At 36.6% G+C, this 18,062-nt stretch overlaps 1 protein-coding gene across 2 annotated transcripts in view; it reads left to right on the top strand.

Moving 5' to 3' along the window:
* SPRED1 (sprouty related EVH1 domain containing 1) overlaps positions 1-18,062 on the top strand; it is a gene marked incomplete at its 5' end in the record, with an annotated part of 122,679 nt that overhangs the window by 35,549 nt on the left and 69,068 nt on the right. Inside the window, one exon of one of the 2 annotated variants that reach the window (XM_081229625.1) lies at positions 15,054-15,228. In XM_081229625.1, the coding sequence (XP_081085751.1) occupies positions 15,054-15,228 (175 nt within the window). Of the gene's footprint in view, positions 1-15,015; positions 15,229-18,062 lie in introns of those variants that run through there. The other variant, XM_081229624.1, reaches the window with a different exon arrangement.

The following is an 18,062-nucleotide window of genomic DNA, read 5'->3' as shown; positions in this document are numbered from 1 at the left end:
GTGTAGTTCCAAAACTTTTTATCACCCTAAAAAAACCCCACAAACCCATGGGAATTCCCTGGCTGTCCAGTGGTTAGGACTCTGCTTTCACTGCTGAAAGCCCTGGTTCAATCCCTGGTCAGGGAATTAAGATCCTGCAAGCTGTGTAGCCCCCCACCCCCCCAAAAAAACAACCAAACCCATATCCATTAAGCAGTTTTTCTCTTTTACCATACCCCTAATCCCCTGGCAACCACCAATCTATTTTCTGTCTATAGATTTGCCTATTTTAGGTATTTCATATAAATGAGATCATGCAGTATGTGACCTTTTGTGTATGGCTTTTTTTTTTCCATTTAGCATATTTGTGAGGTACCATGTTGCAGCATATCAGTACTTTATTCTTTTTTTATTAGATGATGTTGTATTCATTATTAAAAGTATGGTAGGTATTAAAGTCTCCAACTATTACTGTAGGTCAGTTTCTCCCTTCAGTCTTGTCAGTGTTTACTTCATATAGTTTGGGACTCTGCTGTTTGGTGCATATATATAAGTGTTACATCTTCTTCATGAATTGACCCTTTTATCAATATATAATGACCTCTTTTTTTTTTTTTTTTTTTGCGGTACGCGGGCCTCTCACTGTTGTGGCCTCTCCAGTTGCGGAGCACCCGCTCCGGATGTGCAGGCTCAGCGGCCATAGCTCACGGGCCCAGCCGCTCCGCGGCATGTGGGATCCTCCCGGACCCAGGCACGAACCTGCATCCCCTGCATTGGCAGGCAGACTCTCAACCACTGCGCCACCAGGGAAGCCCTGACCTCTGTTTCTTATAATAATATTAATATATTCACCCCAGCTCTCTTGTTTTATGGAATACTGTTCTCATCTTTTCATTTTCAACCTGTTTGTAGTTTTGGATGTAAAGTCAGTGTCTTATAGACAGTATATAAGTTGATATAGTTTAAATTGGTACTAGCTTAGCTTTAATAGCCTATAAAAGCTCTGCTTCTGTTCATCTCCACTCCCTTTTATGTTGTTATTGTCACAGTTTACATCTTTATGCATTAATGGGCCCATTAATATAGATTTATAATTACTGTAGACAAAAAGAGAAGTTAAAAACCAAAAATACAATAATAATAGCTTTATATTTACCTATGTAATAACCCTTACCAGAGTTCTTTATTTCTTCATATGGCTTTGAGTTACTATCTAGTGTCCTTTCATTTCATCCCAAAGTATAGAGGCAAACTCCCTCAGCCCTTCAGTTATCTGAGAATGTCTTAATTTCTCTTTCATTTTTGAAGGGTACTCTGCTACGTAGATTGGTTGACATTTTTTTTTCTTTCAGCACCTGAAATATGTCATCCCACTGCCTCTGGCGTCCATTGTTTGCTATAAGTCAGCTGTTAATCTTATTGAGATTCCCTTGTATATGACGAGTAGCTTTTCTTTCACTGCTTTCAAGATTCTTTGTCTTTCAACCACTCCAGTTTCTCTTTGTTTATCCATTTTGGAGTTTGACTTCTTGGATGTGTAGATTTATTATATCTTTATCAAATTTGGAAAGTTTTCTGGCCACTTCAGATAGTCTTTCTGCCCCTTTCTCTTCTCTCCTGAGCCTCCCCATTATACATACATTGGTACATTTGATAGCATCCCACAGATTTCTTAGGCTCTGCTCATTTTTCCTCATTCATTTTTCTTTCTGCACCTCAGATTGGGTCATTTCAGTTGACATATCTTTAAGCTCACTGATTCTTCTGCTTGCTCAAATCTGCTATTGAAACTTTTTAACGAAGTTTTCATTTCAGGTACTGTACTTACCAGCTCCCAAATTTCTATTTGGCTACTATTTTTTTTTGAATTTTATTTTATTTTATTTTTTATATAGCAGGTTCTTATTAGTTATCCATTTTATACACATCAGTGTATACATGTCAATCCCAATCTCCCGATTCATCACACCACCACCACCACCACCACCACCACCACCACCACCACCACCCCCGCTTTCCCCCTTTGGTGTCCATACGTTTGTTCTCTACATCTGTGTCTATTTCTGCCTTGCAGACTGGTTCATCTGTACCATTTTTCTAGATTCCACATATATGCGTTAATATACAATATTTCTTTTTCTCTTTCTGACTTACTTCACTCTGTATGACAGTCTCTAGGTCCATCCACATCTCTACAAATGACCCAATTTCGTTCCTTTTTACGGCTGAGTAATATTGGCTCCTTTTTGTAATTTCTGTTTTCTTTATTGATATTTTCTATTTGCTCATACATTGTTTTCCTGGTTTCCTTTACCTCTTTGAGTATATTTAAGACAGTTAACTTAAAGTGTTTGTGTACTAAGTCCAGTATCTCTGCTTCATCAGGGATAGCTTCCATTAACTTCATCTGTGAATGGGCCATACTTTCATGTTTCTTTTCATATTTCATAAATTTTTGTTGAAAATTGAGCAGTTTGAATATTTTAATGTGATAACTCTGGAACTTGTATTCTTCCCATTCTTCAGGGTTTGTTTTGTTGCTGGCTGTGGGCTGTGGTTGTTTGGTTGTTTTTCTAAACTGTTTTTGTAAAGTCTTTATTTTTTGCCATGTGTGGTCTCTGAAGTCTCTGTTCTTGTTGCCTGTGATCCTTTATTGTTTTGACAAAGATTTTCTTAAACACCAGGAGTTTAAAAAAAGAGAGAGGGAGGGAGGGAGGAAGGAAGGAAAACTCTCCCATTCTTTGCAGATTATCTCTGTATCATGGCACTCCTTTAATGCTTAGACAAGCCGTTTACAACTTTGCCTTACCCATTACTTCCTGCTTGTGCTGAGGCTAGATGAAAACTTCGGGTCTTCCCAGATCTTTTCTGAACATGTGTTCTGCCCTGGGTATGCATATGGCTTCTTAATTCCCTAGAAAAACTGTCTCCCCAGCTTTTCCTCCCAGGCTTTTGGTACATCTATTGTTGGCCTCATTGTGATATTTTGCCCCCAGCAGCAGCTGGTTGTTCATTTGTCTTACGGTGTGTTTGAGGAATGCAAACGCCTTGTGTCAGTCCTTCACATAGCTCCAGACAGAATTCTTTGAGACTAAGGTCTGCTGTGCTCCCTCTGGAACCAGGGACCAGGATCCCATACTGAGAATGCAGACTGTCATCTTTAAGACCATTGCTGATGGAACTTCCCTGGTGGTGCAGTGGTGAAGAATTTGCCTGCCAATGCAGGGGACATGGGTTTGAGCCCTGGTCTGGGAAGATCCCACATGCTGCAGAGCAGCTAAGCCCGTGTGCCACAGCTGCTGAGCCTGCGTGCCACAACTACTGAAGCCTGTGCGCCTAGACCCCGTGCTCCACAACAAGAGAAGCCACCGCAGTGAGAAGCCTACACACTGCAACGAAGAGTAGCCCCTGCTCACCGCAACTAGAGAAAACCCCCGTGCAGTGACGAAGACCCAACACAGCCAAAAATAAATAAATAAATAAATTTATTTATTTAAAAAAAAAAGACCACTGCTGAGGCAGGGGTGGGAAGTGAGGTTAGACCACTGGCAAGTAAAAGTGCCACAAAGCTTTCCTACCATTTTAAAGTTGCCTTTTGATTTAGCATTTGCTTCATCACTGTAAACCTTTGACTGTTTTCTAGAGTTCTGACAAAGTTGCCTGGCAATTTTTGTTCTTTTCTTAGTATTTGTGTTGTGTGATGGGCTCTTAGAGCTCCTTTTTCTACCATTTTCATGGCCATCCTCCTCTTTACTTTTTTACTCTAACTACTGGAAAGTTGAAGATTATGTATTTGGCTTGCATTGTATTTCGATTGGACAGCACTGCTGTAGGGTATTAAATTTTCAGTGAAAATTGAATCCATTTATGTTGAATTTGGAAGGAAAAAAATGTTCAAAGGTCCCACAATTGCACAATTAGGATTAGCTATTTACCATTGTACTTTCTATTCCCAGACTAATGTGGCATTTTCAGAGGAACTCTATAAACTTCCTTCTGTAGGATAGTGTTATTAACATTGTGTATTTATGTACCTCCATCACTGAAGGCTCCTAAATTTTGACTCGATTATCATTTGATTAAGTGTTCAAGCCACCTCGTGCTGTCTACTTCTCTCTTGATAGGTATTGTAAGAACCACTGAACACTCTTGATAGGTATTTATAAGAAGAGCTGAGAAGTCTTCATGCTGCTTCATTGGATTTTATTTTTTATTTCTGGATTCAGTTGTACACATATTTATTAAATGCCTATTTTATGGAGGTACTCATAGGACTTATCTTCAAGTGTTAGCCATAACCCGTACTCTCAGATGTTGGTGATTTTTAATATTGAATGTGGAGATACTTCCTTTTTCTCAGGAGATTATTTTGCTGATTAATTTGGGTCCCTGCCACTGATTCCATATCTTTAGCATCCTCGGCTTGTGGCCTGACCCCTGAAGAATTGTCATCCTAGATTTGCAGGGTTGGCAGCTTACCCCTGTTATTCCTCTGTTCCTTGCCATTAAATGCCAAGATGTTATATGCATTCTTAGCATGGGCAAAGCTGCACTCTAAATACTTGCAGGCAGGTGCATTTGAAAAAGTGAGCGCCCTTCACCTCTGCTAAAAATAAGGTAACATGTACAGAACCATATAAAAGGAGTTGGCAACATATTCAGAAGTTGTGGATATTAAAGGTAAGGGATTCTTTTGGCTTCATTAGCGAAAACCCTCTTATATTGACAGTGAAAGAATTCCCTCTTCAGTACTGTCAGTTGAATTTCCCTGAGTCTGTTCCCTGACCAGAGAGAGCAGTGATCTCTCACTGAATGTTCTTGCCATTGCCCTGATACAGTCAAAAGATTATTACTTCATCTCAGGCATAAACCTACAATTTTTTCATTAATATCTCTGGTGGCACAGATAAAATCAGGCAGTATAAATTTACTAAAGACCCTGAGAAACTAGAGTAATAAACTACTGTGCCTTCCTCCTACTTGGTAAAAAGGAACTTCTCATATAACTACATAGCAATACTCATGAGGATATAATGTACCTAACCTAAATCAGAAAAAGAGAGCACTGTTTCCTTTTTGCTTTTAATAAGAATTATCAACCACAGCTAACCATCAAATATCAATTATTTGAGTCTCCTGCTCACACTTTACATGATGGAAGCATTTACAAAAGATATCTAGCCCAATGATAGGCATCAGGAAAGACTTTCTGGAGAGTAATAAATAAAACTAGATAATTGTTATAATTTAGAGATTGTCATGTTCACCTTGGCATCTGTAGGAATACCTCTCTGCTAAACATGTCTGCTTTCAAAGGTAGAAATCATTTTTCTCCTACCACCCAGGAACCTCTCAAGCACACCTTTCCTTCTTGAAACCTTGTTCTGAGGTGTGAGAGGACTCTGGAATCCTTTCTCCTGACTGTCCACCTTCTGAGTTTGTATTTCCTCTCTCAGGACATGCCTATTTTTTGTATATCCAATATGAGAATATCCAGCTTTCTTCAGGTAAGACCTTATTTGCTTTCTGCCCTTATACAGAGCAACTACTTTAAGTATAGTAAAATGAGCCCAACATCTTTCAAAGGAATACATGCATATGATATGATGTGTGGGATGTTCTTAGAGGTATGTGGAGAGAGCTGGGATGCCAGTCCTTATGTTTGAACAAGTGTGTGTGTATGACTGGAGAGAACTATAAATTGTAAACAGGTGGAAACAGAGCAGAGTTATTGCCTCTCTCAGGTTGATGGGAGGGGTGCAGGGTGCAGCAGGTTTTGACATCAGGGAGGGGAACAAGGCTGTTCAGATCAATCTGCATTCTGCAAAATAGTCATTATTGTACTGTTATGGCAAGTGCTAGCTCCTGTTAGACAAATGCTGTTTTGAGATCATAGCCCTTCAGGGAGTGTGTGTGTATGTATAAGAGTTCAATAAATGTATTTTTGAATGGGTAATACATACACATGGTACAAAATTCAAAAAATATAAAAGGTTATTTAATGAAAGGAAAATTACCCTTTTACCTCTGTCTCATTTCCCCTTGCTAGAGAAACAGTTACCAGTTTTATTATGTAAAGATTCTATTCATATACAAGCATATGTGTGAATGTGTTTTTTGCCACAAATGGTTGCATACTAAACATACATACGTACCTTAAAAAAAAACTTAATAGAACTTAGAGATCAGCTTACTTTGACAATGTAAAGAGCTTCCTTATTTTTGTCATGGCTACATAATATTGCATTGAATAGGTGTTCCATAATTTTACTAGTTTCCTATTGAGTCTTCTTTAGGTTGCTTTCATCCTGTTTTTCTGTTAAAAACAACATTTTCCTTTAAACTTTGCTTATAAAGGTATAATTTCATACATGTAAAAGAAAATGGGTAGAAGTAGCATTTGCTGAGTCACAAAATATGTACATCTTAAGTTTTGATAGATATTTCCAAATAACCTTCCAAACATACTTCTGTACTCCTCACCAACTTCTGTGTTAACTAATTTCTTGGTATTTGCCAATCTGATAAATGAATAATGGTCTTTAATTTGCAGTCCTCTTCTTTTGAATAAAGTTAGGGGTTTTTGATTTATGTATTTCATGGCACCTATATTTTTCTTCTCTGAATTTTGTTCATGAACTTTGCCTATTTTATTCTGGGTTGTTGATTTTTTTTCTTATTGTTTTTGAAGTTATTTTTAAGGAAATACTGTGCTTGTTTTCTGTTAAAACGGAACAGTGTGTTGATCCTCCTCCCCCAAACACCCATACCTCAAAGATGTCCTTGCCCTCATCCTCAGAACCTGTGAATATGTTAGGACTTTGCAGAGGTGATTAAGGTTATGAGCTTTCATATGGGGTGATTATCCTGGATTATCTGGATGGGCCCAATTGAATCACAGAAATCCTTAAAATTGGAGAACCTTTCCTGACTGTGTGACTGCAGTCAGAGAGAGATGTGACTATAGCAGAAGAGTCAGAGAGAAGAAAATATTCCTGGCTCTGAAGATGGAAGAAGGCCACAAACCAGGGAATGTGGATGACTTGTAGGATTTGGAAAAGACAAGGAAACCCATTCTCTTCTATGGCCTCCTAAAAGGAATGCAGCAGTGCCAGCACCTTGATTTTAGCCTTGTGAAGCCCTTTGGACTTCCAACTCATAGAACTGTGTAAATTTGTGTTGTTTTATGCCACTAAGTTTTCAGTAATTTGTTATAGCAGCAATAGAAGGCTAATACATATTGCTGTACATTTTTTCTCAATGTGTTACCTTTTTTTTTAACTTTATGGTGTTTTTTTACTATGCAGGAATGTGTTTTGTATAGCTGAATTTATCTTTTTATTTTTTAATGGCCTCTGGATCTTAAGCCGTTTCCTACTACAAGATTATTCTAAAACTTACCATATTTTATTCTAACGTTTTTATCTCATTATGAACTCTAGTATTAATGTTGGTTCCCTGTCTTCTACATTCTGATCTCTTACTGACAGTGAATACTTTCATTTATATCAGCTCTTCTGACATAGACTAGAAAACTTCATAAGATCGGTGCCGGTAGTCAAGGAGTTGGGGGACATACTAAGACATGGACAGTAGTCATGCCAGAAGGCAGGGACATACTAAGTGCTAGAATTTTAAACTACTTTGTCAGGTTGATGATACTGTTTAGCAGAACCTAGAATGGTTGATTTTAAAGGAATATTTTGTGAATACCTCTTTATTCTTCAGATTTTAGTTTTATATTTTCATTCTTATGGGAGACTTCCCAGATGCCTATGACTTGGTTAGATGTAAATGTTTCCATCATGTAAGCAGTATGTGGAATATTTAGATAACTGATGCTGATACTTAGCTGTGGTTAAAAATTTTTACTAAAAGTGAAAAGTTCTGATGGGGGGCTGTCTCCTCAGTTTGTTATATAAAACTATCATAAATACAGAATGAGGCGAATTTAGGCCATTTCAGAATGCAGATATTGTAACATCATAGAGTTAGTTTATTATATCAAGTCTATATAGTGGTAACATTTATTGAGTACCTAACTGTGAGCCAGGTACAATGCTAAGCACTTTGCATAATTTCCTCATTTAGTTCTCAAACCCTGCAGTAGATGCAGTTATTATCCCCATTTTACAAATCAGGAAAATGAGGGTACAGAGAGTTTAATTTGCTCAAGATTGTAACTTTTAAATGATTCAACTGCCTTTGGAATCTAGGAAATCTGACTTGCTATTAAACACAATGTTATTGACTGCCATGTGGTGCTTTAGATTGATGATTACTACATGGAAAATAATAAGTGTTATTTTTTTAAAAGTTGCCAGTACAGGGACTTCCTGGCGGCACAGTGGTTAAGAATCTGCCTGCCAATGCAGGGGACATGAGTTCGAGCCCTGGTCTGGGAAGATCCCACATGACACAGAGCAACTAAGCCCGTGCGCCACAACTACTGAACCTGCACTCTAGAGCAGGCGAGCCACTGCTACTGAGCCCAGTGACACAACTACTGAAGTCTGTGTGCTGCAACTACTGAGCCCATGTGCTGCAACTACTGAAGCCTGCGTGCCTAGAGCCCGTGCTATGCAACAAGAGAATCCACCGCAATGAGAAGAAGCCTGCACACCCCAACAAAGAGTAGCCCCCGCTCGCCACAACTAGAGAAAGCCCATGCGCAGCAATGAAGACCCACCTCAGCCAAAAAGAAAAGTTGTCAATACAGAAGGCGTATTTCAAGACCTTTATCTTTCTAATTAAACTAATTCCTTAATTTCCATATCTGTAAAATGAAGAAATAACCCATCTCATTGGGATTGATGCAGTAAAGTTCTGTTAAAACACAAATCAGAGTATTCTACTCCCTTGCTTTTATCACCCTGTGGTCTCTTTATTGTGATAAATTAGAGTACTAACTTTGTTCATGGTGTGCAAGGCTTGATACAGTAAGGTCCAGTAAGTTAAGTATTATTTCATTTCTTACCCTTCTGCTTATGCCTGCCATCCTCTCTTGAACTTAATACTCATCCTTAAACATGACATACTTGTGTAATGCTCCCTCCATGAAGTGTCCTTTGCCTTTTTCTACCTGATATACTGCTATTCAAAATCCACATAAAATATGAATATTAGTCATTTCCTCTCCAGTACTCCCAATTTGTGTTAATATATCTTTGCCCACTAACTTATGAGCTTCTATAGGGAAGAACCATAACTTTTAAATTTTGTTTATGTGTGAAGCATATAAATAAATGCTTACTGGATAAGTGAATAGTCCTAATGGGGCTATCTTCTAAATATCATCTGCTTCTTTATAGCTTAGAAAGCAAGTAAGTACTTACACTGTGAAGTGCTATATCATAAATTACTTCTATCAAATGCTTCCTTTTTTTATACCCAGTCTCTGTAATAATGTTTAATATTTTGGATGGTAATGTTTACTTAAAATATACTGTAGAGAACATAGGATGTTTTGTCACTGTAAATATCCCTCTATGGGAAAATATCATAAATTCTCATTGTACTGAACAGATCTTAAGGAATTCTAAGTATCTTCTCTTTTTTGTTGTTCTTTGAGGGTATTTTGGGCTATTTTGTTTTGGTACAGTTGTAGTTAGAAATGGAAAATAGTTACTTACCTCCTGTATATGGATTGCTTTCATATCTTCAAGAAGGTTTTTCCCTCATCTTTTGTATTGTTTCCTGTTGCTACTGTAACAAATCACTACAAACTTAGTGGCTTAAAATAATACAAATTTATTATATTGTAGTCTGAAGGTCAGAAGTCCAAATGGATCTCAATGGGCTAAAATCAAGTTATTCGTAGAGCTGCATTCTTTTTGGAAAATCTAGGGAAGAATTCATTTCCCTGCCTTTTCCAGCTTCTAGAAGCCCGTATTCTTGTCTCACGACCCCTTCTTCCATCTTCAAAGCCAAGTAGTGTAGCATTTTCAACTCTCTGATTCTGACCTCCTCTTCTGCCTCTCTTTTCTACTTTAATTGCTCTAATTTTGGTTTCATTTTCATTTTCTGAATATTACTTAACATATTTCATTCACTTGGAAGTATAATTTTGTGGTCTACTTAAGAGAATGTGATGTAACTCTTCTTAACCAGCATTCAGATAACACATTTGTAAGGAATTATCATCTTGGTAAATCTGTAAATTATAGGACCTAAAAACCTATTGCAGAGCAACTTTACCCTAGGGATTAAATGTTCTTAATCTCAGGTTTGTGAACCTCTTGGAAGGGAGTGTGAATCCCCAGAATTGTGTTCAAATGTAAGTTTTTAGCCGTATATGTATTTTCTTCATAGGAGGTAGTTTGGGCTTTAATCACAGTTTCAGTAGCATCTAAAATACCTTTCCTTTGTTTTTCTTCCCTTTTCTCTCTGTTCTTCTTTCATATATATATATATATATATATATATATACACACACACACTATATATATATATACTACATCTTCTTAATCCAGTCATACGTTGACAGGCACACTTGGGTTGCTTCTGTGTCTTGGCTATTGTAAATAGTGCTGCTATGAACGTTGGGCTGCATGTATCTTTTCGAATAAGTGTTTTCATTTTTTCCAGGTATATACCCAGGAGTGGAATTGCTGGATTATATGGTAGTTCTATGTTTAGTTTTTTGAGGAACCTGCATACTGTTTTCCATCGTGGCTGTACCAGTTTACATCCCTACCAACAGTATACAAGGGTTCCCTTTTCTCCACATCCTCTTCAACTTTTTAGATAAATTACTGGGAACAAGTGCCTTTCAGCTATTTTAAAGAAGACCAAGAATGAAATGCTGAGTTTTTGACAATAAGAGTACATTGTCATTATACATAGCTGTTGTCTCAGAGACTAATAGATTGCAAACATGATACCCAGAGAGAGTAAAAAATCCTACAAATTCTTAAATTTTAATTCCATGATGGCAAATACTATTTTTCTTTATTTTCCACATTTACTAGAATGGGCATCTATTGTTCACATGATCAGGAAAAAACATTTGTTGTTATTTTAAGTAGGAGACTGTGATTTCGTTCCTTGCTCTTAAGTCATTTTTATCTAAGTAGGGGATTACAATTACAGATTTTAATAATGCTACAAAGCAGAGTATAACGAAGTTTATAAGAGCTGCCACTAATGTCTTTGGGAGTGATTGCATGTTTTTAGACAAGAGTTACTGTTTTTATTTGGGGAAAGAAGACATTTGAAGGCAAGGAGGTTAAGAGATTAAAAGCACAGGTGAAAAGTTTAACCTTGGCAAGAAGGAAGGTCTTTCAAAAAAAAAAAACCCCACATTAAACAACTTGAAAATTTTTGTGTTAAGTATTCTAGTCTTAGAGCTTAAAGCTGAAAGCTGAGTTGTTAAATTCTAAACTAATGAAGGCTGTGGTATAGGGAATACAAATTTATTTACATAAGCTTCTAGAATACCTTAAAGTTTAAAGGATCGACTTGAATAGTTAAGGGAAACGGTTATATATTTGGTATGGTTGAAAACACGAGATTCAAAAAACAGTTTATATAAATTATTGGCCAGCTTTAAAACCTCTTTTGTTGTATTAAGGTGAACAATGAATCAGGCAACCTTATTCTTCCAGTAAGGAAATCTTTATTTTGTTCAGTTTTCCTAAAAGGGCAACACATCTCTTCTAGGTGGTACTTTCATAAAACAGAAAAAAAGAAATTGGAGTGGTGAGGAGAATTACGTTAGGGATACTTTTGTTTAAAACATATTCCTGCACTGTTAAAAGTAACATTCTAAAATTTCTACAGTATTTGGAGTAAAGCCAAGATATAGTTAAAATGTAAGTTTTTAATTTATTTAAATTACTTTTAATTTATAAATATTAATTATAAAATAATTTTTGGAGAAACTGAAAAATGAAGGCAAAATATTCTAATATCACCATCATAAGATAACTTTTAAAATTACTAGGGTTTTCGTGTATTTTCTAATACTCTTGCTTAAGCACAGTTTTATATTTTTAAAATACAAAATATGCCTAAGAAGCATTATACAAATTGTAAATGAGAATTAGTAATATTCAAAGATGATAAAATAAGAGTCCATATTCTCTGAAGAGGATAACTGCTGCTGCACTCTGAAGTTAAAGTATACACTGAGCTTCTAAATGGGGTTATTTTACTCCTTGAGTCTCCCCAGTCTTGTAGAATCTAGTATAAAATTCTTACATTTTCTAGTTTACTACCTAATTAGGTGAGAAGGAAGAGTCAGGATCCTAGAATAAAATAAACACTTAAATAATTATGGGGAACTTGAATTTTGGTTTTGACCGAAGTTCTACCTTATGACTTCGTAACTTCACTGAACTTCAAATATGCTGAGCTTTACGTGCATGAGTTCAATTCACACATATTTAATCTGAACCTAATATGTCTAAGTTATGTGCCATGTTTCTGGTATATCCTTAGACTTAAATTCTTAATAAACCAAATAACCTTCATTTGCTATTACTTGTATCCCTCCAAGATGGTTTCCACTGTAATAAGCTTCTCCAGCTTCTTGGGATGCATGTCATGTTTATTTATAGTAGAGGTACTTGTTCCAGCTCCTCCCAGAAGGAGGATTCCAATTTGATACCTACCTCAGCCCAGTTTTTATGCACCCATAACTCCTCTGGTCAGTTCTCTGAACTGAAGATTGGTAAGAATTGGCCCCAGGCAAGAATCAGAGCCTGTAAATAACTGAATAATAAAAAGCTTAGACAGAATAGTCGTCTGTAAATCTAAAGACTTTCAGAACTTCTATACAAAGAATTATTTTGACCCTATTAATAGAGAATTTTGTTGGACCTTGTAAATTTTAATTTTTCCCAGCTCCTCCCTGGCTTTGAATTACCAGTATGACAACTACTTCAATTTTAAATTCTTTGTTATAGTAATAATTAACTTATAATAACACTTATATAGTGTTTATGTGTCAGGCATTGTTTACATTTATTAAAGGTAGGTATTGTAACTTTCTCAAGGACATGTAGGTACGTTGCTGAGCTAGGATCCAACTTAATAAAGTTTGACTTTAGACTCCTTACTCAACCAGCAACACAGTGCAGCTTTAAAAGTATACAACTCTCTGGCAGAATACTTGTGTCGAGACTGTATGAAGAACTTCTAAAAATCAATAATAAAAGACAGCACAATAAAAAATAAAAGACTGGGACTTCCCTGGCGGTACGATGGTTAAGACTCTGCACTTCCACTGCAGGGAGCATGGGTTTGATCCCTGGTTGGGGAACTAAGATCCCGTGTGCCACGCGGTATGGCAGAGAAAAAAAGAAAAAAAAGACTTAAAAAGAAGGCATATAAATGTGACCAATCAGCATATGAAAAAAATGCACAACATCATGCATCCATCATGGAAAATGGATATAAAAATCACAGTGGGTTACTACTTACATACTTAGTACAATGAGTAAAGTTTAAAAAACTGAAAACAAGTGTTGGCGCAGATGAGGAGTAACTGAAACTATCATACATTGTTGGTGGGAATGTATAATGGTCCAATCACTTTGGAAAACAGTTTGTTAGTTTCTTATATAGTTAAACCTACTACCCTATGACTCATCAATTCCATTCCTAGGTAATTATTAAAGAGAAATGAAAACATACGTCTACAAAAGACTTATACAAGAATGTTTATAACAGCTTTATTCATAATAGCCAACAGCTAGGAACATTTCAAATGCCCATCAACATAAGAAAGAATAAATGAATTGTGATACATTTATTCAGTGAGAGGACTCTACTTAGTGGTAAAAAAGAATGAAGTACTAATACAACAGCGTAATGAGTGAAAGAAGTGAGACAAAAAGGGTACAAGTCGTGATTCTGTTTGATTCCATTTATGTGAAGGCCCATAACAGGCAAAACTAATGTATATATTAGAAACTGGGGATAGCAGTGTTACCTAGGTTACCTATTTGATGGGAGGGAGGCTTCAGGGAATTTTCTGGAGTTCTGTATCTTGATCATCACGTTGGTTGTACATATGTGTAATTTGTCAGAATTTGTTGAACCTTATATTAAATATCAATATGCCTTATTATGTGTAGAGTAAAGTAGAAAAAAAGCAAGGGGCAGATCTCACACAAGCACTCTGACAACAGAAATGACAACTGGCAACCTAACACTTAGAACGTGCAGAGACACTAAGTATCACATAATTGTTACATTGAACCTCAGTTGATAGTAGTAATAACCAAGACATGTTTAAGTTATATTCAGTGTAATTTTCTAAGAAGTCAGCAAGGTATACCACTTTTAGAAAGGATTTCATTAATAATTATTATATTAAAAGTTTTATAACTAAAATTCTGAGATACCAGTTATCTAGAACATTAGTATATGAAACATTACTTAGATTTTATGTAAAAAATAGTTGTGGCTAATACTGGGAAATGATTCTAAGTGGAACTAGAATATGGTCTCTCTTAAGAATAGTCTGCCAAAAAGAGGGCATGAAAGACCAATTTACGTGATAACTTACTAAAATAAAACGTGTATATATATTTGTGATTTAGATTCCCAGGTGTTAGAAAAAATCAAAAATGTGTCTGAGCTAATAAGCATGTTTGTTTCAGCATTTTACTTATATTTCAAAAATGTTAGAAACATACAGATGTCACAATTAAATGTGCTAAGGTACAGCAGTAATTTGTCCTGGTTATATTGTAGGAGGTGGACATATATTAGATAACTGTGATGGCAGACTATGTAGTTTGACCGTGTTTGTCTCTGGGATCCTTTGTTACATGTTCCATGGCAATCAGATGTGCTTGAACTACTCAAATGATGAATTGAAATAAGAGATCTGTAGTCTTTTATTGTGAGATTGGTCTTCAAAATAAGTTAACCTTTAAGTCAGTTACTCTGTGGTTTTTGATCTTTTTCAGTCAGGTTACTGTCTGTGGACTGTCATGGAAGTAGTAAACACTTTAGTTACTACACGTTAATTGATGTGGTCTTTGCTTTCTCAAGCAAGACTGACACCTTGGCTGTTTTTTGTTTATGGAAAAGCTAACTTCTAATCTTTGCATCTATTTTAGTAATAGTTATGCACGAGTGCGAGCTGTGGTGATGACCCGGGATGACTCAAGTGGTGGATGGTTACCACTTGGAGGGAGTGGACTAAGCTGCGTCACTGTCTTCAAAGTCCCTCACCAGGAAGAGAATGGCTGTGCTGACTTTTTTATCCGTGGAGAGCGACTCAGGGACAAAATGGTAATGAATAATGCATCTATTGCTATTATTTTAAAATTCTATAGAATGAATTTTCTGTTTAAAATTATGATTAGTATACTATTATTTATGAAAATTATTTTTGTCCAGGATCAATGATTGTTTCTGTAGCTCTTTTAAAGTTAAAGACAGCAAAATATGCCTGTTTCTTTGCAGCTGGGACTGACATTAATGTGCATGTGTTGGAGGGGAGCTGCTTCTCTGTTAGGTTTAATGCAAGAACATTCATGAATAGTCCCCCTAGTTATTAAGCCAGGTGCACCATCTTCCCCTTCTCCCCACTGTTCCCTAGACGGGAGGCTGGCACTATAGTCCACAGGCCACATCCAGGCCTGTCATGTGTTTTTGTATAGCCCATGAGTTAAGAATGGCTTTTACATTTTTAAATGACTGGAAAAAATCAAAGAGTAATAATTCTATGAACATGAAAATTATATGAAATTCAAATTTCTATGTCCATAAGTAAAGTTTTATTGGAACATAGCCAACCTGATCTGTTTACATTTTGTCTCTGGCTGCTTTCACACTGCAGTGACAGAGTTGAGTAGTTGCAACAGAGACTGTAAATATCTGGCTCCTTACAGAAACATTTTGCTGGCCCCTATCCTAGACTCTTGTGTTCTCAGATTGTTTCTCTTCATCCCCTATCAATCTAGGCTCATCATATGACTACCTGGTGCCCATCCTAGGTTTTAACTCTACTGTCTTCCACCCAGACAAGTGTTTTCTTATATTCATACATTTAAAAATTTGAATCTAACCTTTGATAATGTTAGACGTCTACTCTCTCTTAATTAGTGTAGAAAATTCTTTCTCTTTTATTTCATTTGTGAGCCAAAAAATAATCATATCTAAAAAGCTGAGTAATGTTAATGTCATTCCTGCATTAAGCAGAGAGCATACAACTTAGAAGCAAAAAGAGAATAAAGTGCCCCAAATTTCCAAGACTCTTGAACATAACTGTTATTCCCTTTAACTATATATCTGTGGATTAGTTTGTGAGCTCATTCAGCATCTATAATGTTATTTCTATTGAAAATGTGTTTTAAGTGTTGAATAATTCTTTCATACATGAACATTTTGAATAAACCTACTTTTAATTTTGGTTCTTGGTTTCTGGATATTTTTTACTATTGAATTATTTCAGTAATTTTAAAAGTTGCCTAACTTGTCTGTGCTCCAGTTTCTGTCTCAGTTAACTGGAGAGTTTTCCTAAATCGTCTTGAAAGCCTTCTAACTCTAATTTTTTGTAAGTTTAGGATTTACTACTGTGTGTCTCAATTAACCAGAATGTGGTTTTAGGACTAGGAAACCCCATTTGAAGTCAGAAGTATATATGATGAATTTAACATGTCATCTCTAAAAGTTTAAATATTTAAATGTGCTTCTGGCCTTGGATAACATGGTGGCTAGCATATACTGATGCTTATTTAAAATATGGCTTGTAGACTTCTAAGAGAGAGCCTATTGTGACCCGTCCTGGAATGTAGTGCTTTTTGTCTGAGCTGTTGATAATTGGGGAGTGTTGTTGGAGAAGAAGTTGTAGGTTTTAGAAACTGAGTAAAATAGTGACAATCTAAGGCATTTTTTTTTGTGGTACGTGAGCCTCTCACTGTTGTGGCCTCTCCCGTTGTGGAGCACAGGCTCTGGACGCGCAGGCTCAGCGGCCATGGCTCACGGGCCCAGCCGCTCCGTGGCACGTGGGATCCTCCCAGACCGGGGCACAAACCCGCATCCCCTGCACCAGCAGGCGGACTCTCAATCACTGCGCCACGAGGGAAGCCCTCTAAGGCATTTTTTTAATAGTAAAGACGGAAAAAGAGAAGAAAGAAGTCAAAGGTGGAGAAAGGGAGAAAAAAAAGCTTGCTAGAAAAAAGCATAAGAACAAGGAAAAGATGACCTAGATGTGAAAAAGAGGGAAAAAAAATATCAGAATGAAACAGAGCACAGTCGACCCTCCATATCCATGGGTTTCACATCTCTGGATTCAACCAACCACAGATGGAAAATATTTGGAAAAGAAATTACAGAAAGTTCCAAAAAGCAAAACCTGAATTCTCCTTGTGCTGCCAACTATTTACATAGCATTTACTTTGTATTAGGTATTATAAATAATTTAGAGATGACTTAAAGTATATGGGAGGGAGGATGCGTGGGTTATATGCAAATACTATGCCATTTTATATAAGGACTTGAGCATCTGCAGATTTTAGTATCCGTGGGGGCTGGGGGGCGGGTCCTGGAACCAATCCCCTGTGGATGCCAAGGGACTACTCTATTGGCTATATTGATGAGCATGAACAGTTTACTTGAGGAAAATTAAATAAGGAACCAAATCTGCATCACTCGGAGTGAGGATGGTCAGAGATAAGCTCAGATTAATGTTTTAGGTGGTTGCTCAGAGTGTGGCTTTGACATAAGCTTAGAGAGAGTAAGCCTGGGATTTGGACATAATACAAACTTACTTCCTAATGTGGGACATAAAAAAGAGCCCTTAACTTAATCCTAAGGTGTAGAATCATAATAGACTAACAAGAAAATAGGTTCTTTTGATAGAAGCACTGACCTGGGAATCAACATGGTTGTTTCACTTAACCACTTCTCCTTGAGGAAGCTTGTTATTTGTGAAACAGGAATGATAAGTATATCTCAGTGTAGACATAAAGGAAACATTACTTTCAATTGGAGGATTGTCTTAATTCTTATAGGGAATAGTTATAATAAAGCATTTTAGGTTATGGGGAATTGTATGATCAAAGGCAGAGGCAATAATGCATGGCCATAAATTGAAGATAGCAGTCTTGTGAAGTCTCAAG

The sequence above is a fragment of the Mesoplodon bidens genome (assembly GCF_964165515.1).
Source record: "Mesoplodon bidens genome assembly, chromosome: 3".
Classification (NCBI taxonomy): Eukaryota; Metazoa; Chordata; class Mammalia; order Artiodactyla; family Ziphiidae; genus Mesoplodon; species Mesoplodon bidens.
The sequence above is the reverse complement of the archived record's forward strand: the minus strand, read 5'-3'. Positions and strand labels throughout refer to the sequence as shown.